General features: G+C 40.0%; 1 protein-coding gene and 4 non-coding genes across 5 annotated transcripts in view; 1 reads left to right on the top strand and 4 right to left on the bottom strand.

The window, feature by feature from the left end:
- Nucleotides 1-13,975: 13,975 nt before the first annotated feature.
- Nucleotides 13,976-25,951, top strand: part of DNAJC5B (DnaJ heat shock protein family (Hsp40) member C5 beta) — a 32,373-nt gene continuing 20,397 nt past the window's right edge. The window contains exon 1 of the mRNA XM_040075753.1: nucleotides 13,976-14,082. Within this exon, the coding sequence (XP_039931687.1) occupies nucleotides 13,976-14,082 (107 nt within the window). The remainder of the gene's footprint in view (nucleotides 14,083-25,951) is intronic.
- Nucleotides 16,637-16,709, bottom strand: TRNAA-AGC (transfer RNA alanine (anticodon AGC)). The gene has a single exon. It is a non-coding gene; the product is annotated as a tRNA-Ala (tRNA).
- TRNAY-GUA (transfer RNA tyrosine (anticodon GUA)) lies at nucleotides 17,044-17,132 on the bottom strand. The gene is given in 2 exon segments: nucleotides 17,044-17,079; nucleotides 17,096-17,132. It is a non-coding gene; the product is annotated as a tRNA-Tyr (tRNA).
- TRNAY-GUA (transfer RNA tyrosine (anticodon GUA)) lies at nucleotides 18,691-18,779 on the bottom strand. The gene is given in 2 exon segments: nucleotides 18,691-18,726; nucleotides 18,743-18,779. It is a non-coding gene; the product is annotated as a tRNA-Tyr (tRNA).
- On the bottom strand, nucleotides 20,850-20,938 carry TRNAY-GUA (transfer RNA tyrosine (anticodon GUA)). Its single transcript is given in 2 exon segments — nucleotides 20,850-20,885; nucleotides 20,902-20,938. It is a non-coding gene; the product is annotated as a tRNA-Tyr (tRNA).

The raw sequence follows: 25,951 nt of genomic DNA, 5'->3' as shown, positions 1-25,951 counted from the left end.
TGGGAGGGTTAGTTTACAGAAATTCCTTTGTCTTGACCAAAAGAAAGAAAATTGTTCTTGTAAGACAAGGGCATACTAAAAGGATTAGCTCTGATAAACTTTTATGTTCAGATAAAAGACAGTCTGAGTATTAGGAGAACATTTTTTGATCAATTTCTTAAAAGCAGCTTTGCAGTTAATTAGAGACAAGTCTTGTGTTTTAAAAGCTGAATGGGAGAGGGAATCGTGGAGTAGTGCAGTAAAACACAGAGGCAGAGCGCCATTATGGTGTGGAGCACACTGGAAATGTGCTTTTAAAATATATGTTTAATACACGTTGTGCTAAACTAGATCCTGCTCTGCAAAGAGGCCATGCCCCTCCATCTCAGTCCTCCTGGCTGTTTGCTCCTACCAGTACTGATGCTCACCTCTAGGGTAAGCCAAGAGAGTTTTAGAGTTAAAGTGGCAAAAAATTACTCTTAGCCCCACCCCTCTTCCTCTCCCCCAGAAAACGTGGGACCAGCCAAACAGCACAGTTGGTTCAAGGTGCAGGTATGCAACTAGCAATGGGTACAAACAAGCAACTAGCAACTAGTGTCCCTTTTGGAGTCAGTCCACATTAGACCACATCATGTGTATCATAAAAACTCACCTACGTGGTGTAGATCAGCATTGTGTAAGGAATCACTCAGGTAATATATAATTCAAAAAGTGGTTCATTTTAGAAAATCTGGTTTTAAAATCTCATAGAAATATATTCATTGGAATATATGAGTAACATATTGAAAGATATAACAGATAAGAGTAATATGGATGGATGGAATATATGACATATAATTGATATTTATGTAATATATTTATGATACAAGATAGACATAGCAGAAATTGTGGTGAAAATATGGGTTAATTGGCATAAAGTGTTAGTGGTACAAAGCATATACTTAATTTTATGCGTGTTCTTACTTGCTTTGCTGAGCTGGGATTATGGAGAGCACCCTCTAGTCGTGTCAGAACATCAGTTAAATCTACATAAATCAATACCATGTCAGCACTTTCTAGATTAAATTACATGACTAGGAATTTGTAGACTACTTTTATACAAGTATAGGCCTAAGAAAATAAGTAGCTTTTATAATGTTTTATCTTACCTTGGACTTTGAGTGTTTGTTAATATAATTCCTTAGTAAGAAATTTCATACTAAAATGTGTAAAATCTGAACAAATGTACTAGTCTGAAAATTGCTCAAAACCTGCAAGGCAGTGTGTTTTGTAGAATACCTAAAACCAGGAAAAACCATGACGTCTGCTTAGTTCTATGCAGGAGGTTTTACTTACACACCCAACTTCGGACTACACAAAATAAGTAGAAAGCCCTGTCTTAAGATTCAGAATGAGTGCAAAACCCCAATAGAAATGCTGACATTTCTGCAGACTACAAAGAATTGAGAACAGGCCCAAAAAGCTTAACTTGGCAGAAGGTTGCTTATATTGCTGTGATCTTTAAAAAGATGATCTGTGGGCAAATGACATGTCATTGCATCTGTAGCCAAAATAATCAATTCCCAGATAATAGGAGAATTTACTTTAATTTGTTATAAGTCAGAATTAATACTAATACACTGCAAGTCAATACCATTTGCATTACAAGTGCCTGGTTTATTGCAAGATGCAGGAAAAATATACAGTGTGAAGCTATGCTCCCAAACAGCAAATAAATTCAAAGCTTAGATTGCTTTATAATTCAATTTTCAGTTATATTTTTGTTTTCTTGTCACTTTATCATGTCTGTATGCATGAATGTCCATTTGTGGAAACAGTTGATGAAACAGATCTTTCTAAACACTGCTTGGAAAAAAATAAACAAATACTCGTCTTGCAAACTTATTCATAATTGCTGCTTATGAAATGTAGGAAAAAAACATTGTTTTGTGTGCAATTTGTGACAATACACTAATTTAAATTTCATGTGACTTTCAAATAAAATAGGAAAAGGAAAATCAGTGAAATCTGCTATTTCCTGGCACCAGCAAAAGAGACTGTGATGTGAACCAACAGTAGCAGCATACACTGAATGTTACCGAGTAATACCTAATGTGGATCCTGTTCTGCTCGGATTTGACACGCATTCAGCAGCAATCCATTTCTCCTTTCTATGGCACAGACTCTATGCATACCATGTAAGTCTTTATAATTCCTGCTACATTCCAACCAGAGGGTTCTGGTGGACAATTTCTACTTGCTCTAAGAAGGGCTTTTGCCCTGCTTCCCAGGAAAAGCTTCACATCTTCATATTTGTGATTTTGGAATAAAACTAACAGTGGAAATCTGCAGAGTTAACTGTTATTTGATAGTCTGATTTTCAGTTGCTAGAATTGTACAGAGCTTCATGCAGAAGCTGATGCAGGTTTGACCTTGGCTGGAGGCTGATGGTGCAGCAGGGCAGCAGTAGTTCCCATGCCTTCTTAAGAAGCTTAGGTAGCCTGCTGCTAGGATACCAGAGTTTGGGAATCCCTGGCTAATATTTGCAAATTGTTTTGAAATAATATTTTGAAATAACATGTAAGAGTTTGAAGACCTGTTTTTTAAGGAAAGCAAGAAAATGGAGTAACTCACTTCCTCTGAAGTGAATCATCCTCCCCCCTCCACTTTCGGAAAAAAACCAAAATAAAACAAAAACCACACTGTAAAGTTTATTGTGAGTAAAACCCATAAGGTTCCCCAGTCATGTACATTAATGTATGGAAAATTTTATAAATTAGATTTGCAATTATTGGGTTTTCATTTTCTGTCAATCTCAATTGCAAGTTCTGTCACTGATTTATAGAGGATTGAGATCTCACCTTCAGAATCAAAAGGACGTTAAAATTATTTTATAGAGTTTATAGCAATCATAAAAATCTTTATTGAATTCTGGATCATTTCCACAAAGTCCATAGGACTCCCTGATATAATAAATGCCTTGTAATCCACTTGTCTGAACTAAGAAATATGAGTTATGTTAAGACATGTGAATATTTCCCTCTGAAAATTGTTTTCAGGTAAAGCATAATTTCTCATTTTTTGATAGCAATTACCACTTCATTTTGTGGCCTGAATTTTCTATTGCAATCAATAGATAAATCATAAAGTTGAAAGGTTCAAGATGTTCTTCAGCAGAGAATAAATGCCAGCAGTTTCTCCCTTTATGGTTATATTGACCTTATTATGGGCAAATCAGCCGACTTGAAAACAAGCAAGTACTAAGCAGTGGCCATAATTTTAATACTGTTTTCTTGCTCGGAAGGACAGCCCGTGCTCTGTTGTCACAGCTGCCTAATTGAAATTTGATCACACAGCTGGATCGCTGGTCACGCAGCAGTGACCGCTCCACGGCTTTGGCAGCTCTTTGCTGCTACACTAACTTTTTGTTTCCCAATCATAAGCAAATTAAAGCAGGCAGCTGCAAAATCATCAATAGGTTAAATTCATTAGCCATTCTCTCTACAAAATAAACAGGAAAATGAAGCTCTTCTTGGTCTTAATTAGTTCTTATAAAAGTTGGCAGGGAAACAAAGGCATTTGTACACTCCTTTATTTTTATAAGAGACTTGCCCGAAAGAAAAACCTCAGACATGTAATTTCCTTTTTTTTTTTCTTTTCCCCCTCCCGTGCTTAATGTGCTCAGTCAGAAACTAACCCAGCACCCTGCCTCTGAGGGTAGAAAGAAAGGTGGTTTGGCAAGGGGTTACGCTATGTCTCCTTTGTGCGGATCAGGGCATGTTCGGGGGAGCCTGCACAAGCTGTTGCCACAGTGATAGGCCACACTCTGTGTTTGCAGTCTCCTGTACGGGTAAGTCTCCTGCAGGAGAAGCCTTAGCCGAGTGCTGTGGTTCCACAATCATTACCGCTGGCTCTGGGCCATGCCACATCACCCAGCAGTACAAATTTGATCTGGATCAGGTGTGGGCACATGATTACATTTCTGTCAAATTAGCAGAGCGCTTGGTGAGGATTTTCTGCCGCCTGTCTGCTTTTATCCTGGTTGCAGAGGAAATGCACTGTGCCGGAACCACAGAGCTAAGGTTAGGGCCGTGTGGGCAAAGGATACCTGTTGCAGCACTAATCCTGCTGGGGCAAAGGTAACCTGCCAAAGTTTTGTTGGAACATATTGAATCGCAGAGAGCATTTCAACTGGAACAGCACCTTGTGTCACGTATCCATCGCAGTGTTAAGCTGGCAGCAGAGGCCCCCAGTGTGTTTAATATATAGTTAAACATTGGCCTATTCTTTAGCCACAGACTAATCCAGAGGAGTCTTAATTCTCCTTATTCATACTACTTTCCACAGAATTTACTTGTGCTTCATGCTTGTATGGTGTTCTGGCCCCTATATCCTTCTTAAGGTGCAGTTCTGTGGTGAGCTGAAAACAATGTAAGGCTTTAACTGCTGCTGAAAAGGTGTGATGTCACCAATTCCATTGCATCAGCTCTAGTAATGACGCCAGTTATGAAGTGAGTCAGACTAGAAAGCTGATTTTGCTGAAAACTGAGGGAAAAAATAATAGTAAGAAAGAAAATCAGTGAAAGTTTGGACTGCTCCTTTGCTGGCAGCCCTAAGATTAACTTGAGCCAACTATGAGCCCACGAGTTCAGACTTTGAGTTTCAGCTCTGACTATTTTCTAGCTGAAAGGTCTTGTCATAACAAGGTGAGGGAAAATACTTTAAGAACAGCTGTGATAAATGGTTAACAATGAAGCTACTAATTTACTGAAATGTTAGTCTTCTGATCATTGCGAAATATTTTCAGTGGCTATGTGCATAATAGCATTCATGTTTATTGTTTTGCTTATTTACTTTATTGATGAAATAGTTTTGCTAATGAATTTTTCTTTTTTTTTTTTTAATTTTTACTTTCTGGCAGTAACATTCAGGAAAGAAAAAAATCTCAGACTTATGTTTTCTCATCCGTTAATTTGTAATTCCTCTACTGGGATTGCATTTTCCTTTAATTCTTTGACTTGTAACTCAACCACTGAACATGCATTCCTTTCTGGTTCTAGATAAGATAGTTACTCATCAGCACTTCAGAAAGAATTTACCTTTCTCAGCCATCAATTAAGTGAGCATTTCTAAGACAGGGCAATAAATCTGATGTGGGGATTAATGAAGCTTTAGAGAGAAATGGCTGCTGCCTGCTATCTCCCCTGCTGTGCCCCCTCCCTCCTGGGAACTATGTGGGTAAGAAGACAGCTGGCTGGAATTTTGGAGAGAATAGCTGAGTGGTAGGTGCAGGGTAGAACTGAGGACTATGTGAGGATTTCGATAAAGAGCTTGCATAGACAAAGACTACAGGAGATGTCAGAGGGTTAATTATGAAAACGGTGTGAGGGAGGAACAAGTGGAGAAAACTGTTTGGTGCTGAAGAAACTTTGTATTTGGTGAGGAGGACAAAAAGCAAGTCTTGATTCCCAAAGAGCAGGTATTGGGAAGATGTAGTACTGCTGTTTCCTAATCTGTTTCTGGTAAAACAGCCTGAGAAATAGGTCAAAGCACTTATTTATGCTGTTCAAGCTAATCTTCCTGAGTCTTAGCTGTAGCTGATTAGGCCATGCTAAAATGAATAACCTTGCTACCAGAACTGTGGATTTGTAAATTTACTATAAGAAGTAGTAGAATACTGCCTTAAAGCACTACAGCTGCTTGCAAAGTAAATTACCAAGACACTGCCAAAATAAAAAATCAGGGAACTCTCTTACTTCACTTTTTCTCCAAGACCTAGAAAACTCAATTCTGAGTTGTCAAAGCTGAATAAACTTCCTAGCCTGTGCTTTTCCGAAAGTAATTTAATTTAAAGATAGGCAGGTTATTGTGATTTAAATCTTTGTTAAGGCTATCTCCATAACCCACTTTAAATTAGGGAGGATAAACAGAACTTTATCATAAACCACAGATGAAAACAAAATTCCTGATTTTTCCTGAGTAATGTGTTGAAAAAGTTAAGTCTATTACTATTGCTTAAAACATCCTGTTAGGGGTCTCTAGTTTGAATTGCCAGGAAAAAAAAAAAAACAAAACCAACAACTGTTTATATCATGTCACTTAAGTAGTATGCCAAGGCTTTGAATTGAATTTACTGGCATGAATTAGGAAGTTATAGGTCTGGACTGCTTCTTTGTGTCAAACTGACCACATAAAGGCATGAGAAATTTAGATATGAAGCTGACTGTTCATTTAAGGCTCCTGCTTCTTGCATTTGCTACTTTTTTTTCCAGTACTTCAGTTAAAGATATTTAAAGCCCAAGTTATATTTAAATTGAGATATTCTATGTGAATAGTAACAGAAGGTCACAATATGTTCAGAGAATTCAAATATATGAATGTTCTCTTATGAATACTTACTTCTTGTGTAGATAGAGTTGCAGATGGGTTACCAGATGGAATACCTTCCTTCAAATATAGTTCCACGTATTTAAAAACAGATGCAATGCAGTCATATTATTTAAATCAATTCTGTTATTGCTTTTGAAGCCAAAATGACAGTAACTATTCTGTAACAGGGAAATGTGGCAAGAGGAATGTAACTTCTTGCTGTAGAATTGTTGGGCTTGACTGACATCTAAAAAGTCTCTCTCTGAAGAAGGGACCTTAATCCAATGCTCTTTTCTTTGGGAGATTGACTATCTGACAGGATGCAGTAAAGTTCATACAGGGCACTAGATGTCCAGGAGCATGAAAGAGAACTGCATAAAAAGAAATTACAAGAAGAGCATTTGGGGACATAGCAATTCAGAAGTACTCTTCATTCTTAACAAAAATCAATCCCCATGCCTTAGCCAGAGGCCCAGCACATCTTGGCAGAAGCATTGGTTTTTTTTCCCTCTCAGTCTTTTGCCCTTTGACTATCTTGTTTAGCTGGATGTTACAAATATTAGTATCACCACAGCATAATATTAAAATATAAAACAAAAGATAAATCCTGCCGAGAGAGTGAAAAACTAGAACACACTACCCCTGTATACACCCTTTCTGAATTCACATATTATCTCATCAGCCTACCATACCTTACGTATATCCTCATGCTCTACTTGTGCTGGTTCTTCTTTTTCCAGACTGCCACTCATTCATCAGTGAAAAGTCAGCAGCTAACAAGAGCTCTTGTTCCAGTATCCTCACCTGCCTTCTTTCTCTTGACGTCTGGTCAGCCACCAATATAAATTCCAACATCCTTGTGGACCACGTTTTTGTAGAACAAGGCACAGAAACTAGTGATAATAGTAATCACAGCAGGGAGGTTTTGGGGAAAGCAATCAGGGACACCTAGAGCCAGTTGCCTAGAACCATATCCAGATGGCTTGTAAGTAACTCCAAGGATGGACACTCCAAACCTCTCTGGGCAACTTGTGGCAGTGCTCAGTCATCTTCACAGTGAAGAAGTGTGTTCTGATGTTCAGAGGGAACCTCCTGTGTTTGGGAGTTTGGAGTCTGGGCCTATTGCCTCTAGTAGTGGCACTGGCACCACTGAAAAGAGCCTGGCTCTATCCTCATTGTACTCTCCCTTCAGACATTTGTACACATTGATGAGATCCCCCCATGGAGTCTTCTCCATTCTGGACAGTCCCAGCTCTCCCAGCCTTTTCTCACAGGCCAGATGCTCCAGCCTCTTCATCATCCTTGTGGCCTTTTTTGGACTCTCTTCAGTATGTCCATGTCTCTTTTGTACTTGGAGGCCCTTATCTGGACCCAACACTCCAAATGAGACCTTACCAGTGTTGAGTAGATGGTAAGGATTATCTCCCTTAACCTACTGGCTTTACCGAAGCATATCAGCAAGACAATTTATTTCAATCACCAAGTTCCTCCAAGTAAAATCTGAGATTTTCTTTTCCTGTCACAAGTGGAAGAGTCAAAAGCTGTAGGTTTTCCATAAAGGCCACAAGTGCTTTATCTGATCACTTGTATCTCCTACATACTTTGATGTTGTCAGTATTAACCCTACCAGATTCAACAAACTAGGAATACAATTCAGCTTTTAAAAATTGTCTTTCATTGCACTGAAAGTTAAAATTCACACAGCTGTTAAGCAATGACGCTCGTACCTTTATGCATGCATATCTCTCAGCTCCAGGCTTTAAGTTCTTGAACTCACTATGAGCCCAGAAAAGGAGGGAGTGGTAGGAGGAAGGACTGGAGTGACTCAGAGTTTGTCAGTCCTTAGCTTTGATTATGTGTAACTGAGACTTCTGAAGCAACCCCAGACCTCCTGTTCTGTCTGTGCCATGTTTAAAATTTTTTATGTCTGACATTCAGCTTTGAATTTCCAGGCATGTTCTGATTTGCCTGTTTTGAAGTACATGCAATATATACATGAAATATAAAGTATAAGCCAGACTTTTTAGATAGAAGAGCCTTTGGAACTATGACTGTGTTTTAGTTTTGCATTGCCTGCCATAGTGGTCTTGTGGTGCACTACCGGGTGTTACAATACAAAAAGAAAAACAAAAACAAAAACAAAAAAGTTAATGGGAAGAGTGAACAGGTGTTAAGTTATCTGGATGCTTGTCTAAATTAGATGGCTGATCTGACAAAAGAGTTATGGCAATTCATAAATTTTGAGTCTTTTAAAGATTCTTTAGAATGTGTTAAGGATACAGAACCCCAAAAGGGAAAAACTCCCTAGATTTGCTGGGACTGTGTTCTTTTCCTCCAAAGAAGTAAGGAGTGCTTGTAGGAAAAGCAAGGCAGGTTGCAGAGCGGTCCCAGCTCTGCGCGCCAGAGGGAGCTGTGTCCACACAGAATTGCAAGTCCCGGTGGGTGCCAGCAATGCGGAGCAGAGATCTTGTAGTGGGATGAATATAAACACAAGGGATTTGGATAACCTGGAAGTAATTTTATTTTCTGCCTGTTTCTAATTTTTCCCCTAAATTTCTTCTTACCATTAGAAAGAGTACATTTTGTTTTGGTTTGTATAGCAAGAATGATAAAGTCACTTCAAAGACAGAGATCAAGTATGCTGATTGAATAGCCTGGTTTATTATATTCATGCAATGTAATAGAATTAGCTATACCTACTCTGTTGTCATTGTTCTGGGAAAGATACTTTGACTATGCCATTTTGAGTTCTCATAACTATGAAAAACACTCACATTTTAAGATTGAAATGTGCCTTGCCTTGTCCCCATAAAAGCTGAAATTTGAGGGAATGTTTGAAATAAAGAATATACCTAAGAACAAAAATGTTAAAATCATATGCTTCACATTAAAAAGCATCCACTTAACAATTTTTTATCAGCTCTCATGTTGTAATATGATCATAATTATATAATCATAAATATACTTTATATACTTGTGATCATAACATATTTTATTATGTATTTGACCATAACTGTACCATATATGTGATCATAATATCACATATATGTGATCATAAATATAATTATAGATATATACTTCATATGATCATAACTATTCAACTCGCAATTCCTGTCCTCCTGGCTGTACTCTTGGATGGGGTGAGGTAGATGTGAATGAAGGAGAAAATTTGAGCCTGGAAACAGGGTAGTGAGGGGAAGGTGTTTCAAATTTTTTCTTGGTTTCTTACCATCCAAATATCTTTTAATTGGTTATAAATTAAATTCATTTTGCCCAACTTACATCTGTTTTGCCCATGACAGTAATGGGTAAGGGATCACCCCATCTTTATCTTGATCTATGAGCTTTTCAGTTTATTCTCTCTTCCCATTCTGTTGGAGGGGGAATGGTAGACGGTGTGAGGTGGGTAAAGGTCTGGCAAACAGTACATAGTACACAGGATATGGTTTGGAATTGGGTGATCTAGGAAATTTTTGAGTACAAAGGATGAACTGTTTGGTTCCAAGGATGATATATAGTAAGAAAAATTGCATTTTTAAAGTCTCTAGCATTTATAGTCTTCTCTATTTCAAATGGAAAGGAATGGTTCTCTTAGGTTTTCATAGTATAAGAGGATAAACTCCATCAGAATAAAAGACAACATCCTACATGTTCTGTTTTAACAAAAAAAGTTACGAGAACTCAGGACTAAGTCCTAAAGGGACTTCTTCAATTAATTCTGTTTTGGAAGATATTATGTAGTAAACCTAAGCCATGGCTGGTCTTAAAGAAGTGAAATTTAGAGAAAGAGACTGTTTTATATTTAAAACAATTTAATATATTTACACGGAGAAAAAAAAAAAAAAGACAAACTCAATACCCCACCAAGAATAAAGCACAGAAGAACAACTAACTAAATACACAGTTGTCCCAATTTTTTTGGTGCCATTAACTCTTGGATATATCAGCTTTTAGACTCATGAATGTTTTATTTGCTCTTTCATAGATCTTTCTAAGAGATAACCAATTGGATACTGGACAACAAAAGAAGTAATCAGACTCCACTGACCTGTTTAACCCTGATCATGAAGGATGAAAAGCAGCAGCTGCTTTCTGTGGAACAGGGCTTCTGGTGGCACTTGCATCTTTCCTTTGGGATGATACTGGCAAAAAGACATCAAGGTATTGAACTCATAATGTTGTGAGTTTATACATGCCAGACTGTGTTCCATCACTTTTTGAAGCAGGTATGTTCTTTGAATAACTTTGTCTTATTTTTCAGCACTAATCCAAATGTACTATGTGTATTGTAAGAAAAAAAGGCATATTATTACAACCTCTGTATAAGATACTTAATGCTAGGTAGTATAAAATTGGCACAGAAAGAGCTGAAGTTAACTGGGGTACCATCTTCTTAGAAGATGTGGAATTGTTTCCAGAATTTGGATTGTGTTTTAATAATGTTATTGTCATTCAAGGAAGAAAACAATATCTTCTTTTCTTTGTCCTACTGAAACGAAAATGCATAGCTCAAAAATAGGATTCTATTGTAATTTCAGCCATCAGGAATGTATCTAGTACTAAAATTGTGATTGTTACCTCTTCCTTAATAAGGACTGTTTAACATTTTCTGGAACACTATTGTCTCACTGCACTTTTAGTATTTTATGGGACTGCTTTAAATAATTAAGAAATAATTTTAAATAGCTAAAGTTAAAGCTTCAATTTGATATAATCACTAAAAGACTGAATAGGCTATTGAGTCTAAATTTCCATTGCTGACTAGGTTATTAAAATTATTTTATGAGATAGTACAAACTACATGACTTTGTAGTTCTTCAAAATTAAATCCATCGTAACTTTAATTTTGGTTTATGCTTCAGGGCTGCCGTGTAGCTGATCAGCATTATGTCACAGATTTTTTAACTAATGCTGTATATCTGTGACTTCACATGGTTACCATCATTATCTTGTGCATTAACAGGCTTCATGTGCCTTGCATGATTCCAGTGCCAGGATAAATCCCAGGATTATGCTAAATATGCTCTAGGCATGCCATCATGAACAAAAAGCATGGTGACTACTGCAAGTGGTAAAGTAATATCTAGGTACTCACATGCAATTTCATTTTCTAATTGTTAACTTAAAACCAAAAGTTCAGTACATTTAATTGAGCTATTGTTTACAACACTTAAAAGTGTTGTAAAGGTATTTTTTTTTTCAGCAGGTCCAAGGACCCTTAATTGTGAGTTCGTTGATCAGAAAAAGAAAACATCAAAGTAAATACTATGTGCCAGAATTACTACGTGGATTAGGTTTCTCTGTGCGCTTACATGGTATCTGATTTTCTTTTTCATACTGAATAACACTAAAGAACTTTAAAGTGTTACATTGTTACATTGAACCAAAATGTGGCTTAGTAAATAATATATGAATAATGTCATGATAGTGTTTCTAGCTCAGCAATGAGAAGGGTGTAATAAAAGCGAGGGTAGTCTTACCTAACAACGCAGGTTTACAGAAATTTTTCTTATGACTGGCATTACAGCTCACTTTTAGGCTTTTTCTGTTATCGCTTTTCAACATTTGGAGAGGGGTTGAACATTCAAAGAAAGTTGTGGTGAGAGTTTTGTTGCAGCAAGTCTGCCATCAATGAGCTGTAGCTTTCTCTTATGAATCATAGATATCTATATCTTGTGGTTTAAATTATGGTTTATGTTGTATCCTAGGATGGTTTGAGTTGGAAGGGACCTTAAAGGTCACCTAGTTCCAACCCCTTACCCTGGGCAGGGACACCTTTCACTAGATCAGGTTGCTCAGAGCCTCATCCAGCCTGGCCTTGAAAACCTCCAGGAATGGGGCAGCCACAGCTTCTCTGGACAGCCTGTTCCAGTGCTTCACCACCCTCACTGTGAAGAATTTCTTGCTTATATCTAATCTAAATTTAGCCTCTTTCAGCTTAAAGCCATTCCCACTTGTACTATTACTACATGTACTTGTAAAAAGTCCTTCTCCAGGTCTCTTACAGGCCTTCTCAAAGTACTGGAAAGCTGCTAGAAGGAGTTTCTTTGCTGTTTGAGTTTCTTTTTAAACCAGCTAGGTCTGGTTTAAAAATGTTTCATTCTTCAAATACAAAAGGGTGAATGAACTGCACACTGTAAGGAGGTAGTCAAGCCACTCAATGAAGAATCACTGGTTTGTCTAATTCTCTTCTGTGGTAAAGGAAGGAACAAATGTTAGATCTGAAGTGGACTAAATCTGTCAGTCGGTCTTGTACTACACTGTAAGGGTACCATGTTAAATTTATCATTTATTTGGTCCTAAGTCTTGTATCTCAAATAAGATAGGACCCTGATAGATGTTAGTATTTCCCATGAAGAATTTTTTTATTAAGTTAATTTTATAATACGAGGGTCAATTCTTGGTATCTGCTCTCATCACATAGGTCCAGATTCACTCCACTGGTTCTCAGGGTCATGGGTTGGGAGTCATAGAATCATTCAGGTTGGAAAAGTTCTCTGGGCTCATCAGGTCCAATCTATGACTGAACACCACCATGTCAACTCAACCATGGCACACAGTGCCACATCCAGTCTTTCCTTAAACACCTCCAGGGACGGTGACTCCGCCACCTCCCTGGCAGCCCATTGCAATATCTAATCACTCTTTCTGTGAATAAATTTTTCTTATGTCTGACTTAGACCTCCCCTAGTGCATCTTAAGACTGTGTCCTCTTGTCCCATCGCTGGTTGTCCAGGAGATGATACCAACCCCCACCTGGCTACAATCACCTTTCAGGGAGTTGTAGGCAGTGGTAAGGTCACTCTTGAGCCTCCTTTTCTCCAGGCTAGACACCCCCAGCTCCCTCAGCTGCTCCTCATCAGACTTATGCTCCAGACCCTTCACCAGCCCTGTTGTTCTCTTCTGAACTTGCTTCAGCACTTCAATGTTCTTCCTGAATTGAGTGGGCCAGAATTGTACACAATACTCGAGTTGTCCTGAGCACACTGTAGAGATAATAAGGAGAAAGTGCTTGGCCAGTTGTTGTCAGAGTCGATATGCCTGTTGACAATATAAGCAGTCTGATTCAGAGTCAAATTTAATCACAATTTAAACACCTAAAATTCGTTAGGCTGAACCTGAACCCTTGTGTTGAGAAAACAAATTTCTCTACTTCATTGCATCAGGTAATACTCAGAGGTACACAGCTCTTATCCTGCTGTAAGAAATCAGTAACCTCAACAAATAGTGAAATAATTCTCCTATGACTTAGGAAAGACAAATGTAAACAAACACAAATAGATGGAAATATAATGTTTGGGTATTAATGCTATAGCAAATTTATCTATTCATTTCAGTGACATCAACATCAAGCCTTTAATATGAACAGTGCTACCCAACACAAAACCTTCCGTTCTTTGGGTTTTGCTTTTCCATTTTCTCATTTTTTTTCCTAATTGTAAAATATATTAAAGGAAAATAAAGGTAAAATATATTAGAGGATAATATAGAGTTTTTATTCCAGATTCACTTTCATATATTTTTAACCTTTTGCTGCCTGATAAAAATCTATTAAAATGAACGATAAAAAATACTATCTATATATACTTGCAGTCCCTGTATTTTAAATTATGTTCTACATTAGCAGCTTTGGTAATGCACTGCTATCATGGCTGAACAAAGGCAACGTGCCTTGTCAACATCAGGTGAAGCGTTATATGAAATCCTGGCACTAGAGAAGGGAGCAACACATGATGAGATTAAGAAGTCCTACAGGTATGTAAAATGTGCTTTGCAACAGGTCTAAAAATGCTTATTTGTCTGGCATGATTATAATGGTAAAACCTTTTGAATTACCTGCACAGAAGACATTCACTGTCACAGTCCTTTCTTTTTTTTTAATTTGTGAGCCTGAAAAGAATCAGAGATGATGCAATGTGAATCTACTGATTTTGTCCCACAGGCAGTCTGTGATTCATCTGAAATGTTTAAATCTAAGTGAATCAGAGATCAGACTTTTGGGATAAACTAACGTGGGCTATTTGAATACTGCACCCAGTCCTTGTGGTAGGATCATTCCTTAGGTATGTTGAAAAGTAAAGCAAATGCAAGTGCTGTAATGACAATTTGAGAACTAGAGTAAGAGACATAAGGAGTTCAATCAGTTTATCTTGTCAGAAAAGAAAAAGAAGATTATTTAGATGAAATGGTGGTTTCTCTATTGAAAAAGAAGAGAGAACATTAAGAATAGTTTGAGTCAAACACAAGTTATCAAAGTGGTGGCAAATATTTTATTGTTGTTAATGTTGAAATGTAACAAGAACTAGAAGTAAGACCAGAAGATTTTATGGGTAATTTTGCCCTTAAATTTGCCCAGCTGCTGTTGAAAGAGAAATAAATTTCAATGTCATGAGTGAAGTACTTGACACTGAAATATGTCAGACATGTACTTGCAGGTTTAATAAATATTGTAAAACTTTTATTACACCATCATTCTGGGTATTGTTGGTTGCATTGTATTATCAAGCAAACATAATACAGCTTACTTTTCCTATCAAATGTAAGAATATATATGAACTTTAAAAGGTTTATGAAATAGATCTACTTGCATCGTTGTTTAGCTTGAATTTTGGCAAGATTCTGTCCTCCATGTTTTTGAACAAATTTCATTTCTCCTGCTTTCTGTTCCTAAAGGCATATATTCAGGAGGCAAAAGTAGTGAATGTCCAAACTCTTCATGCAATGGAAGGAGAACTGTTGACATCCCATGGTTCTGTTGTCTTGTGTAATTATATCACTGGGAAAAAAGTATACTATGGTATCAAATTCACTTATGACTTGCACCTTCTGTGTCGCTGTAGTACAGCCTCGCTGTAGAAATCATCTTCTCTCTCAAACTTCACGTTTTCCTGTTGCTTTTGCATTTAATTTTCTGGAAATCCCCAAAGGAGAAAGTTGTCATGGAAGAATGTAGAATGCAATTCACTTTATTTAATGCTGAACATGAATATGGATGATTTACACAATGATCTATGGCAAAACTGACAGTGGTGCTTCCTCCATCTTTATTAGTAATTAGAGGGAAAAAAAGGCTGTTTCTGACTAAAGTGGAAATGTCAGAGGGATTCACTTTTAATGGAGTAGCTGTAAATATTTGCAAGATAAAATGATGAGTCAGTCTCATACATTTGCTTTAATTATAATTTAATTTATGGTAATCCGAAAATCTGCTGCTGGAATGGTATTCTTTAGTACAAGGTATAAAACCAGCCATACCTGATTCTGAGTTTCCTGCCATTATTAATTAAGTCACTGTTAATTATACTACCAGAGCCCAGGGCAAAAATTGCTTTTTCATAAACATGACAGGCATAACTCTGTGATTTTATTTCAAGTTTGGCACAATCTAGTTTATCATGGAGTAAAGCTAATGGGCTTTTAATCAGCAGAATTTCTAAGGAGATCTGTTCATCTTCAATATAATACAAAAATAATGCCAGAATCTTTTTTTGGCATAAGAAATTAAACTGTACTTTAACTTATACTTTCTTGCCTGACAGAGAAGTAATATGCAGAGATAGATAATGGATTTGTTTTCTTCAGAAGTTTCAAAAGATCCTGTTTGATAGACTACTTACAAGAAAATCATAGAATCATAGAGGGGTTTGTGTTGGAAGGACCTTAAAGATCTAGTTCCAACCCCCTGTCTGGGGTTATTCAGACCAGACCAAGTTGCTCAAAGACTCATCCAATCTGGCCTTAAATGTTTCCAGGAATAGGTCATCCACAGCTTCTCTGAGCAACCAGTTCTAGTGCATCACCAGCATCACAGTGAAAAATTTCTTTGTAATATCTAATTTAAACTTTGCCTCTTTCAATTTCGAGCCTTGCCCCTTGTCTTATCACTACACACCTATGTCAAAAGCCCTGCTCCAGCTTTCCTGTAGACCCTCCCTAAACACTGTAAGGTTCCAGTTATGTCATACTAAAGATTTTTCTTTTCCAGTCTGAAAAATCCAAGTTCTTCTGGCCTTCCCTCCTAGGAAAGAAGCTCCATCCTGCTAATCATCATGGTGAGCCTCCTCTGGACTTGCTCCAAAAGGTCAACACCTCTGTGAAAGTACATTGGTGATTAAGAATTTTATTAGAAAATGTGTACAGCGCTCTTAATGCCGCTTAATTACTACCAAGCAAAGAGGGATAATGGCTTGCTCATGCCTCTTCCAATGGCCTGTTCTACTTCTGGTAAAGCCTCTGGGTCTACCCAAGGCTCCCTACAGTGACAAGAGGACATTGCACCTGTGGTCAAGGAAAAGGGAATGAAAAGCATTGGAGAATGCGGGCATCGATCCCGCTACCTCTCACATGCTAAGCGAGCGCTCTACCACTTGAGCTAATTCCCCACCCTGCAGTCTCTGCCCGAGGTCCTCTCTTTTCTCCAGCACCCAGACCTGAACCACAATGCCCTGAAACCAAAGACTGTGCCTCCCATTCATATTACTGTCATACCACCAACTCATCCAGGCACAGTCCTGTTGGAGGTGACTGTGGCCAACTTCTGTGCTCAGAATCACCATCCCCTGCCCAAGGGTACACCCAAAAATACTGGGAGAGTAGAATTCCCAAACTCAGACAATCACTCATGACTGAGCAGCTCCTTATGGCGAGTCCCCCCAGGCAGGACCAGAAAAGGGCAGCAGTGCGAGTGCAGGATGTGTGCCAGAGCCAAAAGATGACTCCTTCGAGCCGGAGTTGAACCAGCGACCTAAGGATGGCCATGCAAGGGAGCCTACAGTCCTCCGCTCTACCAGCTGAGCTATCGAAGGAAGCATGGGACATGCCCAGGGGGACCTCGCCCAGCACTTTTCCCAAGCCACACTGCACCATCATGCCTCTATTGCCACATCCTCCTTCAAAGAGCCTCACCTCCAACATCACAGCTCCTTGCTTAACCCTTTTGCCCACCAGTCATGCAAACCACAAACAGAAATGCTCCAGAAGCTCCTTGGACATCATTTTCTACAGATGGATTTCCTCACTGCCATACAGATCTTACCCATGTCCTGTGCATTTTCCTTTGATTTTCTTTCACTGTGCTGTATTTTGCCCTGCTCAAGCATAAGACAAAACAGAATTAAAGCCATTCCTCTGTTTTGTAACTTATGCCTAAGTGCTGCAACAAGTCCTGCAAACATCTCTTTCTCGAAACTGAACACGCCCACTCTCCTCAGCCAATCCTTAAAGAAAAATCCATCAATTCCTTGAGATTCTTGACAGCCCTCCACTGAGGTGCTTTCATTTCACTGATTTCCTTTTTTCTACGGTCCTGATGTATGAGAACTATCAAGCAAAGAGGGAGAGCATAATTTCTTCTGTTAAACTACACATAGTACTTGTCAGACTATCCCTTTTTCTGACTCAGAGATGGGGCTCCTGAGAGGCATTTTAAAGACTTTTCTTCTATTTTCAGTCTCATGTGAAGGGTGAGAGGGTACAGATGTTACAATTCACACCTTCAAAATCAGAAGCTAAAGTGTTTCCTAATTACAGTAAATTGTAAGCGGTTTTGGCCTATCAGCTTTTGCCACACAATGCAGCTAATGCTTTTAAACCAATCATCTAAAAATATTTCTCATGGGGCCTACTACAATACATTTTTCATAATTCTATTTCTCCAGAATATCTAGTCGATTTCCAAAGTCATTATCTAAAACTTGGTTTTAGTTCAATTTCTCTCTCAACAATGTCTGTCTTACTCCATGGCCTTTCTAAGTCAGTATATTTTATACCAGAGTTTGCATACAGATACATACATATGTGAGCCTTCTGTCAGGCTTTGAGAATTCTCTCCAAGTCCATTTCTCACAGTACTCTTGATACAGCCCTAGATGTCTTCCTCCTCTGTAAATTCTGGGCACACCACAAGTCTCCAAAGGGGACAGATGGATGCCCACTAAAGGGTCCTGCATCCAGGCAGTGGAGATGAAAAGCACTGGAGAATGCGGGCATCGATCCCACTACCTCTCACATGCAAAGCGAGCACTCTACCACTTGAGCTAATTCCCCACCCTGCAGCCTCTGCCCAAGGTCCTCTCCTTTCTCCAGCACCCAGACCTGAACTACAATGCCTCCCATTGATATCACTCTCATGCCACCAACTCATCCACTCACATTCCTCCTGTTGGAGGTTACTGCAAACAACCCCCATGGTCAGAATCACCATCCCCTGCCCAAGGGTACACCCAAAAATGCCTTGTCTGTTTATCTCTGACAACTCAGACAATCACTCATGACTGAGCAGCTCATTCTGGGGAGTCCCCCCAGGCAGGACCAGAAAAGGGCAGCAGTGCCAGTGCAGGATGTGTGCCAGAGCCAAAAGATGACTCCTTCGAGCCGGAGTTGAACCAGCGACCTAAGGATGGCCATGCAAGGGAGCCTACAGTCCTCCGCTCTACCAGCTGAGCTATCGAAGGAAGCATGGGATGTGCTCAGGGGGACCTCGCCCAGCACTTTTCCCAAGCCACACTGCATCCTCATGCCTCTATTGCCACATCCTCCTTGAACATCATCTTCTACAGATAGATTTCCTCACTGCCATACAGATCTTACCCATGTCCTGCTGCGTTTTCCTTTGATTTCCTTTCACTGAGTTGTATTTTGCTCTCTGCTCAAGCCCCAGCCTAAACAAAATTAAGGCCATTTCTCAATTCTGTGACCTACATTTAAGTACCACAAGGTAATCCGCAAGTCCTCAGAACCTCTCTTTCTGTAATCTGAATGTGCCCACTCTCCTCAGCCCATCCTTTAAGAGAAAGCCAGAGATTCCTTGAGATTCTTGGTGGCCCACTGCTAAGGTTTTTTCATTTCATTGACATCCTTCTCTGTACTCACCTTGATATTTGAGAACTGCCAAGCTGTCTTGCTTTAAGTTAAGCTAAGGGGGTAGATACTTTAACATTAGTTATCTCCCATTTATTTTTAGGCAATCCCCTTCTACCAATAAGTAGAGATGAACACGAATATATAAAAATGAAAAAATTACCGTTTACCAAAAAAGTGAAATAGCAACAGGCAAGAAAAAAAAACCAATAATAATCACTAGTTACAAAGTTTCTAAATCTCACAGGCTCCCTGGGAACAAGGAGAAATTAAAACGGCAGAGAAAACCATCTGCCTAAGTTGGTGCCCTCCATGAAGGATTACATGTGGAGAGAAAAAGATGGTAGCAGCCCTCCCCCTCTGCATGTGGATAGAGAGAACAAAACGAGAGAAAAAAACACCCAAAACAGCACAGATAGCAAACGTCCATGATTACAAAAACTCCTCCTAAACAACAAGCAACAGAGAACAAGGGCAAAATAAAAAGAAAACCTAGAGTCCAAAACAAGATGAATGCTCTTCCTATCTCTCTGATGGTGGCAGCTCTGCCAAAAAGCAGCTGGAACTAGATCTGGCTGGAACTCATAGAGGGACTTCACCTTTTCATGAAGAGAAACATCAGGCAGCTGGCATGGGTGACTCAGACTTCTGCCTTCCCACTTCCACTGGGCACTGCTGGCAGGTTTGGGGTGACCATGTAGAATGGGGCTGTTGCGCTTTCCTTGGTGCGATGTTGTGACTGTAGACAGGTGAAATTTGCTTTGAAGCAGTCCAGGACCACAAAATGTGCCTCCTTGGAAACTTGAAGCTACCCTCTCAGAAAAGAAGACAAAAGAAAATAAAAGGAAGCCCCGACCCATGCTGCCTCAGCTCTCTCCCTACAAGAGCAAAATGGAAAGAGCAAAAACCAAGAGGCAAGAGAAAGATATGCCTGAGAGATTATGGTTTTTAAAAGACCTGGCAATACCCTAGCCCTGAAGTTCCATTTCCGGCCACAAAGTTTTCAAGAGACAGTAACAATTATGGGCACAGATGGATATGGAATAAGATAACATTTTGGATTACTCAGGATACAAGCAAAGAAGGAGAAAATCAATTAATCTATTAGACCACTCATGGTACTCCTGATGTCACCCTCCTCTGCAAATCCATGGCACACCATAAATCTCCCCACAGCCTCTCCAGAGGTCAGATGGATACCTGGCAAAGGGCCCTGCACCCAGGCAAAGGGAACGAAAAGCATTGGAGAATGCAGGCATCGATCCCACTACCTCTCACATGCTAAGCGAGCGCTCTACCATTTGAGCTAATTCCCCACCCTGCAGCCTCTGCCCAAGGTCCTCTCCCCTCCCCAGCACTCAGCCCTGAACCAGTATGCCCTGAAATCAGAGCCTGGGCCTCTCACTGGAGGAGGGAGGCCTCCCCTTCCATTCACACCACTAACTCATCCACTCACAGTCCTGTTGGAGACAACTGCAGATAACCCCAATGGTCAGAATCACCATCCCTTGCCCAAGGGTTTCACCAAAAAGTGTCTTGGCCAGATACCTTCCACAGCTTAGGCAAGAGCTCATGGCTGGGCAGCTCCTTATGGGGAGTCCCCCTGGGCAGGACCAAAAGGCAGCAGTGCCAGTGCAGGATGTGTGCCAGAGCCAAAAGATGACTCCTTCAAGCAGGAGTTGAACCAGCGACCTAAGGACGGCCATACAAGGGAGCCTACAGTCCTCCGCTCTACCAGCTGAGCTATTGAAGGAAGCATGGGACATGCCCAGGGGGACCTCACCCAGCACTTTTCCCAAGCCACACTGCATCCTCATGCCTCTATTGCCACATCCTTCTTCAAAGAGCCTCACCTCCAACATCACAGCTCCTTGCTTAACCCTTTTGCCCACCAGTCATGCAAACCACAAACAGAAATACTCCAGAAGCTCCTTGGACATCATTTTCTTATGAGAACACGGACTCTCCTTAGGGCCATAAAGATCTTACTTATCTTGCTGCATTTTCCCTTGATTCCCTTTCACTGTGCTGTCTTCAGGCCTCTTCTCAAGTATCAGATAAAGGACAGCATTTCCTCTACTCTGTAATCTCCTAAAAGCATGAAGGTCATGCCTAAGCCCTTTGATTCTCTCCTTCAACAGTCTGAACATTCTCACTTTTCTCGCTCATCCATATAGAGGAGACCCTCCACTCCATGAGGTTCTTGGTGGCCCTCCACTGAGATTCCTCTATTTCACTGATGTCCTTTCCTGTTTATGGGATCACCTGCTCCAAAGCATCCTGACAGCCTTTTTCTGAGGTCACTGCACATGGTCCACATGGGTCTTCTACACAGAGGCACAAAGTTGGGTACCATCATGGCTTTATTTTGCAGGCAGTTATACATCACACAGCTAATCACTCACACCCTTCCCCACAGTGGGAGTAAAATTCACAGGGTGAGAAAAAGATGGTTTAATAGTGCAGAAAAGAAATGGAAAGTGAAATATTAACAACAGTAATAATAATAACTCTAATATTAATAGAACTGAAATATAAAAATCACGTGATGCACAACACAGTTGCTTTACACTCAATGAATAATGCCCAGTGAGCTCTTGAGCAGCAACTCCCAGCCATCTTTTCCCCTAATTCATATACTGAGCATGACACCATATGGTATGGAATATTCCTTTGGCCAGTTGAGGTCAACTGTCCTGGCTGTCTCCTCCCAACTCCTTTTGCCTATCAGCCTCCTTGATGGTGGGGTGGTGTGAGAAGCTGAAAGGTTCTTGACTTAGGATGAGCACTGCTCAACAAGAACTAAACCATCAGAATGTTATCAATATTATTTTCCTACTCGATCTAAAACATAGCATCATAGCTCAACAAGAACTAAACCATCAGAATGTTATCAATATTATTTTCCTACTCGATCTAAAACATAGCATCATACCAGCTACTAGTAAGAAAATTAACTCAATCCCATCTGAAACTAGGTCAATATTTATGCCTTATTCTATACCATTTATGTCATGCCAAGGTCCCACACATTCCAGTCATCTTTTCTGGTCTTTTTATATACATATGCAAATATCATTCCCTTAACCATTAGACCATTCCTCTAAAATGTCAGTTGAGTTTCTTTAGTCCGTGACTTTGGGCTCCTCTTTAATAGTAGCCCTTTGGAGCAGGAGAGATGATGTGTGATGTTGGACTGTTGCATTCTGAAGACAGTTCTGGATCTATCATTGGTCCACTTAGTCTGGTCTAATCAAAATTCATTTTTCATAGATACTTAAATCTAAATATTTATTGTAATAATTTCCTTCTGCATTACTCACCAAGTGCACCCAGGTTCTTGACCAAAAGCAGTATCATGGATGGGTTTGCCTTTGCCTGAAGTAGGAATAAACCAGCCTGTCTTTCACAGCATAATTTCTATGTGTACTACAGGGACTTTTCCCTCTTTTAAAAGTACATCAAAGTTTTGATTGGGTATGGCCAGTTTGATTAGAAGATCCTCTAGTGCTGGCTAACCATGTGACTTTGTGTATTCCAATGTTAAAATGTCCCAGCACCCACTGCTCTCAGTGTAGTCTGTAACAGTTCATTTATCCAATTTTCTGGAGGCTGGTGCATGGTAGGAGGTGTGATATACCCATTCAGTGCCATGCTGTTTGAGCCAAATGTCTAAGAGGTTGCTTCCGAAATAAGTACCATTGTCTGACTCAGTTCTTTCTGGGGTTCATTTTTACCTTGTTTCTCAAGGCCCAGAACAGTATTCCAGCCAGTGGTATGAGGCACAGAATATGTTTCCAGCCATCTGGTTGTAGGTTCCACCATAGATATTAGTAGAAATTTCTTTAAGCAAAGAGTAGTCAAGCACTGGAACAGGCTGCTCAGGAAAGTGATTGAGTCACCATCTCTGGAGGTATTTATTTAAAAGATGAGTAGATATGCATTTAGGGACATGGTTTGGTGGTGGATTTGACAGGGCTGGGTTGATGCTTGAATCTGATGATCTTCAAGGTCTTTTTCAACCTAAATAGTTCTACAGTTCTGTGAGTGTAAGCACCTGGCACTTGCATTGGCACATATATGGGAATGTGATATCATCAATCTACCAGACTTCCCTGTGTTTATATTTCAGCCACCGTCCTCCATTAGAGAGAGGCTTTAACTGTCTGGCTTGCTTTCTTTCAGGTCATGTTTCACATACATGGATAATCATGGATAGTGTCCATGATTAAGCCCACCCCTCAGTCAGGAGGGGAAATATATGTTGTATTTCTTCCTTGATGGCCTGAGATATCATGGGCCCATTGAGTTATAAATAGTTCACACCTATGTTACTAGTCCAGATCCACCTTATCCACTTCAATCTTAGCATCCTGACCCATCAGCTGGAATTTTTGATGTTACTCAGTGACCTGAATCTTGGGTACATGACTACATGATGTACCTTTACAACAAAGTTCTCTACCCAAGCAGAAATATCCTGCCATAATCCAGCAGTCCAGTTTACCTCTGCTCTGCCAGTTGACCTGCTTCAATTTCAATGCTCCCGCCCCACAAAGCATTTGTCATCATCTGAGTCTGTATAGTGAAAATGTACTGGCCATTTCCCCTTTCAGCAATGTCTAAAGCCAGCTGGATAGCTTTCACCAGTGGCTTTCACCTCTGAAAACTGACTAGATTCACCTTGTCATTCATCAGTTTCTGTGGTGTGTATGGGACTCCACACAGCAGCTTTCCACCTTTGATATTTTCCCAAAATATGACAGGACTCACCAGGGCATTTTGGTTTTCATTTTCTGGTATTTCATTTACAATGGAGCTTCTTCAGCCTACATCACCTCCTTTTCAGGCAATATTCCAAAATCTTGGCCTTCTGGCCAATCAAGGATCACTTCTAAAATTCCTGGGCCACTGAGATTTCCTATTCAAGCACATTGTATCATCGCTGCATCTCACTTATTCCACGTAGCATCAGTCGCATGATGTGTGGAATGGACTGTCCCTTTGAATATCCTGTCAAACACTGGCAGTCAGGGCGCCAAGAGGAGCTGTGCTTCAATACTAATCATGTCTGAAGCAGCTCAAACTCCTCCATATGATGCCAATATTTCTTTTTCTGTGGGAGTATAGCCAGCCCTGAATCTCCGTCTCCCTGATGCCAAAACCAAAGAGTCAACTTTGAACTTTCCCTGGATGCTTTTTGCCAACGGCTTCAAGAAGGACAATTCTCCCCAGCTGCAGCACATTTTCAACATCTTGTCCTGCCCAGAGCAGCCTGAGGGCTACTGATTGTACTAGCTCCTTTTCAATTTGTTCAAAGATCTGTCATTGGTCAGGGCCCAAATGAAATAATACTTCTTCCAGGTTAGTTGATAGAATGGGCTTTGTATCAGACTATAATTTGGAATAAATATTCTCCAAAAACCTCAAATGCCTGATAAAGCTTGTGTTTCCCTTCTGCTTAATTGGTGGAGACCTAGCTGTTATTTTGTTGATCACATTCATTGGGATACAATGATATCCATCTTGCCACTTTATTCCTAATAACTGTATCTCCTGTGTAAGTTAGTTACTTTGATTTATGGCAAAACTGACTTTCAGAAGTTTTATACAATTTTCTTCCCCTTCTCAAAAACTTTGTCTGCTGTGCCTCCCCATATGATAATGTCATCAATGTATTGCAGGTGTTCCTGTTCTAGGGCAGTCTGGTTACATCATGGAAAATGGTAGGGCTGGATTTCCACCTCTAGGGCAGGTGTACTGGACATCCCTCCAAGTGAAAGCAAATTGTGACCATACTGTGCTGCCAAAGGGATTGAGAAAAAAGTGCTAGTGATTTGATTGTGGCAGGCCACTTGGCTGCCTTTGATACAAACTACCTCCAGTCTAAATTGAAGTTCTAGCCTGTCTGGCATGACAGCACGTAGCAGCAGCATGGCTTCAAGGCACTATAATCTACTGTTTGTTTCCACTCTCAATGAGATTTTCACAGTGGCCATATGAAACTGTTACAGAGTCAGTGAGTCCTGCTGATCCTTGCTGGGCTTTCCAGCTGACAAATCAGGTTATGCATGGGAATCAGGCAGTCTTGGTTGGTGTGATATAAGGATCAGGCGGTTACCACCTCATTTAGGAGTTCTTCTTCTGCCTCAGTTTGCAGCTGCCTCTCTTCCTCCTCTCGTTCTTGCTTTGGAGCAGTCTGCTTTGGAGCAGTCTGCCTTGTCCACTTACTCCTGCTGCTGACTCTTAGAAGAGGCTCCTTCATCCCTTACTAAAGGAGCTGACTTCTACTTCCACTATCTCTTCATGTGAAGATGATATTGATACAGATGGGTTCTTTGGTTCAGATGCAGTGTCTGTCACTGGCATTGGCATAGCTAAAGTGCTTGATATTTTGTCATCAGATCCAAGACCTTCTTGTCCCCTTGAAGGTACTGAACAGTGTTGAAGAGGACTTGCTAGGCTAGGCCTGGCCCCAGCATGTCGCAGTGATTTGTTTCTCTCTGGAATTACCAGGTTGACAGCATACTTCTTCCTAATATTTTACTAGTTTTTCAGGATTCTGAACTTGTTTGGGGGTGGAATTCCAAAATATTTGAGATGCCCACTGTTGTACATATTTGCCTGTACTATCCCACACATCCTGCCACTCTATATGCTCAGGCTCAGGGCAGTTATCTGGGTGGTATCCTGAAATAGTTGTTCAAGTCTAAACAAGGCCTGAAATATAATCAGGAGACATAGCAATAAGAACATACTAGTTTGA

The sequence above is a fragment of the Hirundo rustica genome, chromosome 1 (genome assembly GCF_015227805.2).
Source record: "Hirundo rustica isolate bHirRus1 chromosome 1, bHirRus1.pri.v3, whole genome shotgun sequence".
NCBI lineage: Eukaryota > Metazoa > Chordata > Aves > Passeriformes > Hirundinidae > Hirundo > Hirundo rustica.
This window is presented reverse-complemented; position numbering and strand designations above follow the sequence as displayed.